The 10,628-nt window shown below is 38.4% G+C and overlaps 3 protein-coding genes across 5 annotated transcripts; all 3 read left to right on the top strand.

The window, feature by feature from the left end:
* On the top strand, positions 14–955 carry LOC104763165 (putative pumilio homolog 13). The gene is made up of 3 exons (XM_010486572.2): positions 14–90; positions 164–413; positions 511–955. Exons 1-3 carry the CDS (start codon positions 14–16, stop codon positions 610–612), a joined length of 429 nt encoding a protein of 142 aa, XP_010484874.1. The 3' UTR covers positions 613–955.
* On the top strand, positions 1,922–6,311 carry LOC104760645 (aspartic proteinase-like protein 2). Of its 3 annotated transcripts, XM_010483605.2 has the most exons (13): positions 1,922–2,310; positions 2,392–2,512; positions 2,611–3,038; positions 3,132–3,288; positions 3,651–3,733; positions 3,810–3,906; positions 4,014–4,083; positions 4,274–4,474; positions 4,822–4,946; positions 5,043–5,144; positions 5,236–5,333; positions 5,405–5,549; positions 6,047–6,311. In XM_010483605.2, the coding sequence occupies exons 1-13, from the start codon at positions 2,072–2,074 to the stop codon at positions 6,059–6,061; spliced, it is 1,881 nt and encodes a 626-aa protein (XP_010481907.1). In that variant the 5' UTR covers positions 1,922–2,071; the 3' UTR covers positions 6,062–6,311. The 3 variants fall into 3 exon arrangements, with proteins under 3 accessions (XP_010481907.1, XP_010481906.1, XP_010481905.1); XM_010483604.2 differs by lacking the exon at positions 6,047–6,311 and having other exon boundaries at positions 5,420–5,828; XM_010483603.2 differs by lacking the exon at positions 6,047–6,311 and having other exon boundaries at positions 5,405–5,828.
* Positions 6,850–9,113, top strand: LOC104760644. The gene is made up of 2 exons (XM_010483602.2): positions 6,850–8,835; positions 8,919–9,113. The coding sequence occupies exons 1-2, from the start codon at positions 7,116–7,118 to the stop codon at positions 9,002–9,004; spliced, it is 1,806 nt and encodes a 601-aa protein (XP_010481904.1). The 5' UTR covers positions 6,850–7,115; the 3' UTR covers positions 9,005–9,113.

Raw genomic sequence — 10,628 nt, 5'->3', positions numbered from 1 at the left:
CAATAAACGTCCGATGCCTTTTCAAATAAGGCAGCGTTTTATTAACGAGATAATCACTCATGCGTTGAAACTCTGCTTGAACTGCTACGGGTAAGCATTAGATGATGAATGATACACAAATCTTCGTTAGTGTTTATTACTCACAAGTATGTTTTCCTTTCAGAAACTACGTGGTACAGTATGTCGTGGAGCTGGAAAACCAACAGGTGACAGAAGCGCTCGTGGTACAGCTGTTAGGGAGCTATGCATACCTCGCCCGTAACAAATATGGAAGTCATGCTGTCCAGAAGTTGCTGCAGCTAAAGAGTATCAACACTAGGTTGATCGTAAATGACTTGGTTCAAGAGATTGATACACTTCTTCTCGACCCGTTTGGGAACTATGTCATTCAAACCGCATGGTTTGTCTCTAAGGTAAAGGCCGCGTGTGCTTATACGTTTGTCTAAAACATTGGTCTCTGCTTAGAGGGTTGGCGAAGATAATGAGGAATCTTGTTTGGTGTGTTTGCAGGATGATGTGCGCCAAATGTTGAGGTGGCATATTGAGCGTAATATTCGGTTGATGAGGTGTAACAAGTTTGGGAACAAGATTCTGGAGAGGCTCAATATCTAGAGGAGAGAGGAGGAGCCCCATTGGTAGAAAAGAGAAACAATGTTGTTTGGTGTTTGTTAGTTGGCTTTGGTGTTGTTAGCTTTCTCTGTTTTGATTGATTCAGATTTTGTGTTGTTGCTGGTTACTAGTATTTGATTAGCCGTTGTTGATGTTTTCTAGGTGAGAGTGTTCTCTGTGGGTGTTTTCTTTTACTTTAACGTTTTGTTAAATCATAGGATAATTGTTAGACACAGCACCAAAAAACACACACCATGTCTTGTCTGTTTGAGATTTATGTGTGTTTTGTGTTGTGTTCTGAACTTTTTCTCTATGTAAAACTCTGAACTATTCTTTATTTTAGAGTCGTGATGTTTGTTGTCTTTTTTCTTCTTCTTTTCCATTATTGCTTACTTTGGTCAAAGCTCTTTGACTATCTCTGTTTCTGCTTGGTCCTAATTAGAGTGATACGTACTTTATATGTTCTGATGAAATTTTTAATTTCTATTCCAATGATTGAGCATTTTTTCTTTTTTGGAATATAAAACTTGGTTCAAATTGGAGTCATCCGTGGGCTTTTTATTAACATCATAATAAATATTGTGGGTTTTTTTCGTAAAATACAATGAGGCTGCTTTTGCTCTTTTATTATTTAGTGCTATAAATGTCAACTCTATAAAGAAAAAAAGTGATTATTGAGCTTTTACAAAAAACCGGACTGGTCGGCTGAACCGGTTGAACCATGAATCGGATACCAGTTTGCTTTGGTTGGCCAAAAAAACCCATGAAAAAACAAAACCTTAAAAGCGAATCACATTATTGTGGACCTTGTTGGTATATTGTAATTTACAGTCCAACCTTCATGTCCTGTGAACCTCTAACGTAAATGTGACAGCAGTGTGGTGGTCAATGTGAGTGTGGAGTGAAGAGGATGGTTTATCCATTTGGAATCCTCAAAATGAACGACATCAGTGCGGAAGTTAAGGAGAAGGGCACTTAGAATTGAGGCCCATTTGGAGAGGAGAACCCTTAACCCTTTACCTGCTTGTTCGCGTTTGGGCTCTCTCCCATATCATGACATGACTGACAACAATGAGGTTTCACAAAGGTTGCATATAAAAGTTCATTGATATGATTAAGGCGTCCTGTCCTGTGATAAACCAACACAAATTTGGTTTTGTATTGTAGTAAGTAAGATTTGTTGTAGTCATTAACTCGCTCTAAAGCAGGTAAAGGAGTTGTGATCGTTGACTTTAACAGACTTACTAAATCGCCACGTGTCAGTACGTTATTCGTTTTCAGAGTCACAAAACTAGAAAATAATAAAGAAGAGAAACCATTTCATTCTCTCGCTCTCTTCTCTTTTTTCATTTTGTCTCGACGACGGAGCCACGGTGGAGTTGACTCCGCTTAAACCCCCTCCGTCGCCACCGGCGTTCTTCAATTTAAATCCCAATCCACTGATCTCCTCAATCCACCACTCATGGATCGACCTTCGCTCCTCCTCATCCCCCTTCTCTTCATCACCACCGTCATCTCTATATTCGTCTTCGATCTGACCACCGCCGATGAGCTCGATTTAACAGCCGAATCGCCTATGATTTTCCCGCTTAGCTACTCCTCTTTGCCTCCGCGAGTGGAGGATATTCGCCGCCGTCGTCTCCATCAATCTCAGCTCCCTAACGCGCACATGAAACTCTACGATGACCTCCTCTCTAACGGGTTCGTCTTTTTCTCGATTTTTTGTTACCAATTTAGTCCTATAGTGTAAAAATCTAGGTTTATGACTCATCCTTTGTACAGCTACTACACTACACGATTATGGATTGGAACACCACCACAAGAGTTTGCTTTGATTGTAGATACTGGTAGTACTGTTACTTACGTTCCTTGCTCCACTTGTAAACAGTGTGGGAAGCATCAGGTGAAATTAAGTTTCCTAAAATCTTGTGGTTTGTGTGATTAGGCTTGGTTTGTAGTTTTCATTTGCCCTGAGGGATTTTGTTTTATAACTGTTTACAGGATCCGAAGTTTCAACCTGAGTTATCTAGTAGTTACCAGGCTTTGAAATGTAATCCTGACTGTAATTGTGATGATGAAGGGAAATTATGTGTTTACGAAAGACGGTATGCTGAGATGAGTTCGAGTAGTGGGGTTTTAAGTGAGGATTTGATATCTTTTGGTAACGAGAGTCAGCTTTCTCCGCAACGTGCTGTTTTTGGATGTGAGAATGTGGAAACTGGCGATCTTTTTAGCCAACGTGCTGATGGTATAATGGGGTTAGGTCGTGGTAAGCTTAGTGTTGTAGATCAGCTTGTTGATAAGGGTGTTATCGAGGATACTTTTTCGTTGTGTTATGGAGGCATGGAAGTTGGGGGGGGTGCTATGGTACTTGGTAAAATATATCCTCCAGCTGGGATGGTGTTTTCTCATTCGGATCCTTTCCGCAGGTAGAGTAACTTCATAATATTTGCAGTTCGTTTGTATTTTGAGAGTAGATTTCGAGCTTCTCACAACATCACTGTAGTTTCGGGTGTTTGCAGTCCGTATTATAACATTGACCTGAAACAAATGCATGTTGCTGGCAAGTCTCTAAAGCTAAACCCAAAGGTCTTTAATGGAAAGCATGGAACCGTTTTGGATAGTGGAACAACATATGCTTATTTCCCCAAGGAAGCGTTTATAGCCATTAAGGCTGCGGTAAGATATTTTAAGTCGTATAAATGTTTGCTCATCATCTCTCTGCTCTTTCCTCTTTACGAGTCTCTGTTCTGTATGTCTCCTACACAACATATGCTTGTTTTGGTCTCTGAAGCATTGGTTAAGAGATTCCTGTTTATGTTATTTTGTATCAGAGTATACTAGCACATGCATCACAATTACAATCTGTCAGACATTAAGAACTTAATGAGTTGCTGGAGCTATGTAAAATATTCCTGTCATGCCTAATGGATGACCTTCAACAAAAGATTGTGCTATTTGAGCTTATAGTGTAATTTGTATGAGACAAATGCTGATGTTTCCTCCTTATTGTAATCGCATGTGATTATGTGGTATTGCAGGTCATTAAGGAAATTCCATCTCTGAAACGGATCCATGGTCCAGACCCAAATTATGATGATGTTTGTTTCTCTGGCGCTGGAAGGTTTGTTAAACAACAGTATCACAGAATTTCAAATTTTATATCTTGTCTAAGGATACTATCTTTGGATACCAATCAGGGATGTGGCTGAGATACACAATTTTTTCCCTGAGATCGCTATGGAATTTGGAAATGGTCAGAACCTGATTCTTTCTCCTGAGAACTACTTATTCAGGGTAATAATTGGTAAAGTAAATTTGGCTAATCTTTTTCATATAATTACTTGTTTGATCCTTCAGCCAAGTATTAACAGTTTCCATTTGTCTTCTTGACGTGCTTATAGCACACTAAAGTTAGAGGCGCATACTGCCTTGGCATATTTCCTGATAGAGACTCAACAACACTCCTAGGAGGTACTGCATGCAGAATCGATTTACATATCTTGCATGCACTCCCATTTTCCATGAAAGCATTTTATCATGTAGGCTTTAGTGCCAAGGCAGACCATGTGTTTTCCTGTCTTTTCAAGTCAACTTCAGTTTCTGTGTTGATCTTGCTTTCATTTGACGCATATAAAGTTGGTACATCTGACATTGTGATCAGGAATTGTTGTCCGCAATACGCTTGTCACTTATGATCGTGAGAATGATAAGCTCGGGTTTCTGAAGACCAACTGTTCTGATCTATGGAGAAGGCTTGCGGCACCAGATTCCCCTGCGCCTACTTCACCAGTTTCCCAAAATAAAACTTCTAGTATTTCTCCAAGTCCCGCTACAAGCGAGTCTTCTACCACTGATCTTCCAGGTAGTTTAGCCTTGTATGTCTCTATGTTACTCGTCGCTGTCGTAGTCGCAGTCGTTGGTCGCTAGCCACTGCAAACGAGTAGGACCTATATCTGTCATTGTATGTATTGAGAAAATTATTCAGAAGTTTGCTGAATCGAAACATTTCTTGGACACGCCATTTTTTCTAAATTCTTTTGGAAGACTATCCACCTTGAAAGTCTGGTTTTCTGGTGATGAATAATTGCAATTACTCCTAAAATAAGTTAGTCGTTATAAACCAGAGCCTCATCAACATCATCCATATCACTGTCATTTAATTTTCTGTTTTGGCGTTAACTTGTTTGGCTATATCTTATGAACATGTAGGTGTTTTCCGAGTTGGAGTTATCACCTTCGAAGTGTCAATTAGCGTGAATAATTCTTCACAGAAGCCTGAGTTCTCAGAGATGGCTGATTTCATTGCCCATGAGTTAGACATTAAAAGTTCACAGGCATGGTTCTAAACATTCGTTTGACTAGTTTCTCTTTGTCTGAGGTGCTTTCGTTGTGATTAAATCGTCCCAATGGCTATTCTTTCTTTTTGTTAGGTTCACTTGCTGAATATCTCGTCCAGGGGAAATGAGTATCGCCTGAAATGGGGAATCTTTCCCGCACAATCATCTGAGTACATTTCCAATACTACGGCATTGGTAGTTTTCTTTTTCCTTACAAACGATGATGGTTTAAGTATCTTCATACGCAGATAAAAAGATGTGAGTTGTACTTTGTACGTGATTGCAGAACATAATGCTGCTTCTGAAGGAAAACCGATTACGCCTACCTGGACAATTTGGAAGCTACAAGTTGCTAGAATGGAAGGCTGAGCAAAAGCAGAAACAGTAAGTTTCATTGCTCTCATATCTGTCGTCACACTGGTTTAGTGGGTTTGATCTGTCTTATGGGTTTGTAGTGATGCTTTTGTCAGGAGCTGGTGGGAGACACACGTACTAGGGGTGGTTGCGGGGGTGGTGATATCATTGTTGGTTACTTCGGTGATGATCAAACTTGTATTGGTGTGGAGACGTAGAAAGCAAGAGGAAGCTACTTATGAGCCTGTAAGTGCTGCTGTTAAAGAACAAGAACTTCAGCCTCTCTCCTCTGATACATCTAATGCTTGAGCCTCCCCATCACTTATAGAGTTTCTATATCTCTCTCTTTCTTTATATATATTTTATATACGTTTGATAGAAAGATATTAAACACAGGAAACAAGATTCCTAATTAAAGACACTTTGATTTTAAGTAAATTGATGTAGTTATTACGTTATTTTTGATGTATAAGTTAAAGAAAGAAAATAGAGAAAAATGGTTGGAATGCTTTTTCGCTTCTTGCTTATTCTGATTTCGAGAGGTGTTTTGGTATTTGAAAGGTTTAGGACGTAAGGGTTTGTTTTGTGTGAGACAAAAGCTACTCAAGCTCATACTTCATCACTTAGGGTGTATTGATCTCACTATTTTGAGTTTTGATACGTTTCTGAATGATTTTATGATTTTGTGTAAAATTATCTGCAATCTCATTCAAGGCCTATAAAACTCTGATTATTTTTTCAAGGGTTTTGCCAAGTGATGATACACTCATTTTATCAAGAAGAGGAGCCGCTCTTATCTTCCTGAGAACAGAAGATCAGTTTGCCTTCTTTAGAAGGTTTTCGCATGTATCATTCACAATCCAGCCTAGGTTTTCTCTGTTACGACAATGGAAGAAATGCTACATTATGCAATCCGGTTTTAGGAAAGTGTATCGCCCTGCCAGAGTTTCCAGAGATTCCACTTGGTTGGACATGTAGTGATTGATTAATGAATGAATTCCTTTTGTGACAAAAACAAAAAAACTATGGTACATTTCTCTTTCGATATTTTTTTTATTATCTTACCAAATTGTTGAATGATTTTTTTATTTACGTCTCAAGTTGAGACTCTCAACCTCTATCTAAAGCCTTGTTTTCCAAAAGTCTTTCAAAAACTCGTGTAGAAATATGTAGGTGATGGTGTCAACCAACATTAGCCTCAAAAACGACTTTCAACTTCATCTCTTTGGTAAGAACTTTTATTTTGTTCCAAATTGTTCAAATACTTTCAAATAAGACTTATATCATAGGCCAAAACTTCTAAAAACCATGATATATCAGATATCATATTAAAAATATGGCTTAACTTATCCCAAAAGATAACTCAAAAATTTAAAAGCTACCACATTTTTTATATATTAACCAAAGATCTTTATTCCAACCAATGGGAGACATTAGACTCTTATAAGAACTCTTATAAAATTAGCAGACAAGGTGTTTCTGTTATGTGTTATGTTTTATCAATTTACAACTGGATTTTATATACAATGATACTAGTAGAAACTAGTGTACGTACTACAAAGTTACAAATTAAACCGTTCAATTTTTTTGAATTGTTTAATGGAAAACATTTGCATTTCGCTTTCTTATGCGGCCGCTAGATGTCATCACACTACTAGGCCACTTTAGTTCACTTTTGTATTAATAAACAAAAACCCACTTTGATCGTCATATCCACCTGGATCACATACAAAACCCTATTTTCCCTTTTTGTTTTTAACCTTCTTTAATCAGCAAGAACAGCCAAAAGATCAACAAAATCTCAGATCTTTCATGGACCACTTCCGTTGCAGTAGTACAAACAAGATGGCCAGGACCCACGTTGTTGTCGGTTCCAGACCGTGTTGCTTCATCTGTGCCATGGAGGAAAAAGACCCTTGTGTAAGAAAAGCATGGTTAGAGTTATCTCTGAGAGATTTGCACATGACAAGAGACGACACAGAGCTCGCTCTCACACTTAGTTTTATTTGGAGATACGCCATGGCCGACCCTGAGAACCCTGAGTTCCCGTCTCTTGGGGTCTTCGAGTGCATGACAAGGTTAATGAAGAAAGGTCTTGAGGATGTAGAATGGGTAATGACTGGCCAAAATGTGTATGTTCCTTACTATGCTGTTCATATCATTGGATCTTACACCATGAAGAAGCCTGAGTTTGCTGTAAAAGCTGTGGAGTCTGGAGTTATAGCTCCATTGCTTGAGCTTATGACTGGAAAGATGAGTTGGGTCGAGCAAAGAGTCGTTGTTAGGGCGTTAGGTCACTTGGCGAGCTACGAGAGGACGTTTGAGGCAGTGGCAGCTTACGAGAATGAAGTGGTGAGATTAGCCATGGAGATTGCAACGACATGTGTTGATGTTGTGTATGAAGAGTTTGTGAGTGTTCAAGCAAAAGAAGGAAGAGTGAGGTATCACTGTGACTTGCTTACTAGAGGACTTGGAGGGTTAGAGATGGAAGACCAAAAAGCTGAGGAATGGGCAAGTCAGCTCCAATGCTGGTCACTTCATTTACTCAATTGCTTTGCTTACAAGCAAAGGTCTATTTCTCTTATTTGCAACAAAAAATTTCTCAAGGAGCTTAGCCAAATGTGGGGTGGATTGGTTAACCACACGTCTCGTGCAGGCATCGGACTGATCCGGATTCTTTGTTATAGTAAACAAGGGCGAGCGCATGTCTCAGGATCAAGAGAAATGATATTGAGTCTATGCAACCTCTCTCGGTCTTCTGATGATTGGCAATACATGGGTATAGATTGTCTTTTGCTGCTTCTCAAAGACCAAGAAACAAGGTACAAAGTCATTGAGATGTCATTGTTTTATATAGTAGACCTAGTTGAGGTTAAAGCTCTTAACGTCAGACCAAACCTAGGAGATAGAATAACTAAGGTTCTTTTAATGCATTACAACACAAAGAAAGGTTGTCTCTACACTCAGAAAGTTCAAAAAGCCTTGAAAGAACTATGGAGGAACAAAGTAGAGAGGAGAAAGAGGGAGAAAAAGATGATGAGTGAGAATCAAGAATTGCTGGCAGAGACAAGTGTTGTTGTGAATTTGATTAAACAGCAAGCAAACCAATTGCTTTGTGTAGGAAACTTAGAGGGAGCTATTAGATGCTACAACGAAGCGATAGGCATATGCCCTTTGAAACTTAGGAGAAAGAGAATGAATCTATATAGCGACAGAGCAGATTGTTACTTACTCCTTGGAGATGTAGATGCGGCCATAAGTGATTGCACAAGAGCTCTTTGCTTGGCGGAACCAGTGAATTCGCATGGTAAAAGTCTTTGGACAAGATCAAGAGCTTATGACATCAAAGGGCTTTCAAGAGAAAGCTTGATGGACTGTATCATGTTTGTCAATGGCCGCTGCTTTCGTGGTAAAATCCCTTACTACGCTGCTCAAATGATCAGCAAACAGATGGAGGCTACGTGGCTGTTCGAAAAGGCTAGAGCAGCAAAGCTTAGCAGGTTGATGCTCAAGGAGAAAAATCACTTAACCGGTATATTGTCTTATACATATATGTATTAAAATAGGATTTTGGATGTCTTGATAACACTGTATTGTTTTTTTTCCCCTCTTAAGGCTTGTCGATGATCGCAGAAGAACCCGAGAAGAAGAAGAAGGAAGGAATGGTGATGGAAAGGAAGAAACCTGATCACTTACATTGAGCAATCTATTTAGCATCTCATTTGCTCCTCATTAGTTGTTTTCCTTTACATTTTAAATTAGACTGACTAGTACTTTTGTGATGGATTAGTATCTTTCTTTTTATTTCGAAACAATGTGAACTTGTTAACAAAAAAAAAATGAAAAACAAACACAAGAGCTGATTACAAAAAAAAAGCTTATGGCTAAGAAGTTGCAATGACCCAAGTTTTTTGGAAATGCTGGTTTTGAATGCCGCTTTTGAAATTTAAGCGTTACGGTGCTTGTATCGGATTGTCAAAAAGAGTTACGGTGTGCTACCTAGTTGACTGAAAATTAATTTGTAACTAGAAAATCTTTTTCTTGTTTTTTTTTTTTTTTTTGTAGTTTATAAAATGATTTTATTTACTACTCATCCACATATTTACTAAAAATAAACCCTAGCTAGTAAAGACAATTTGCTCAAGTTCACCAAAATCACAACTATAATTAAGCCTATATAGTTTTTGGGGGTAACTTTTGGTTATTGTGTCATGTGATCACTTTTCCTAGTTGAGTTTTCTTCTACTTTGTCCTTACAATTTGAAATGAATTAAACTTCTATAGATAAGATCGAATCCTTAAACATTATGAACAAAAAACTAAAGTTACGATGATACACTAACACTAAAAACATATTTGAAAATTCGTATATATTTATGGGTTCTTCTTAGTAGTTACAACGTTGTTTTCTTGGCATTGGATAGAGTGGAAATGAGTATTTTTTTATGTGAAGAAGTAAATGGTGGAAAGGTGCGAGTCACATAGAAGGTGGGGAGGACCACAAAACCACAATAAGGTCCGCGTGATCTTTTTAACTCATTCTTTTACTTAAATATATGGTTTAGTGTCGAGTGTAGACAATAATTTCACGACTTTGCGTACATCATTTGGACTAGTTAAGCACTGTACTTTTTATAATTTATTTACCAGAAATGTCAATCAGAATAATAATGAAGTTGTGGAAAATCCTAAAACATTATACCCGGTTCCTGGCCTGGATCAGAATTATTTTTCATATAGATACCTTTTTCATTGCTTATAGACTTATAGTGAGAGGTGTCCAACACAATTCAAATCAAAGATGGGCAGTACAAAGATGAAGGGTCAATAACAATAAGTCGAGTAAATATTGAGAGGTATCTTGGGGAGGATTATTCGGTTTGGGCTTCACGGATTCACTATTAGACGGACTTTGACGGTCCCCAGTATACCTCCAATAGTAACCTACAAAAGAATATAATGCACAACCAGTGTAATGCCCATGTAAGATAGCAGACATGAACACGTACACACACATGTAACACTTAAATGTGCTCCAACCTTATCCTTATGTGCGAGGTATCCCTCTCTTTGGTTCAACTATACCAAGATCTCCTGATTGGGACCTAGTCTGCCCCAACCAGCCTAAGCAGTCCCAACGACGGGTCTAGTGAGAAGCTCTAAAACTTGATTTGGGCGTTTTATAGAAAAAATATCCAATCGATGATTGACATAAATTTTTTGGAACAGGCATTTAATAGGAGTAGGTTTGTATGATTTAATAGGAGCGGGTTTGTATTTCAATGAATTTGGAACATTTGAAGTCTCTAGCAGTAGATGCAAGTA

This window comes from Camelina sativa, chromosome 18 (genome assembly GCF_000633955.1).
Source record: "Camelina sativa cultivar DH55 chromosome 18, Cs, whole genome shotgun sequence".
Lineage (NCBI taxonomy): Eukaryota > Viridiplantae > Streptophyta > Magnoliopsida > Brassicales > Brassicaceae > Camelina > Camelina sativa.
The sequence above is the reverse complement of the archived record's forward strand: the minus strand, read 5'-3'. Positions and strand labels throughout refer to the sequence as shown.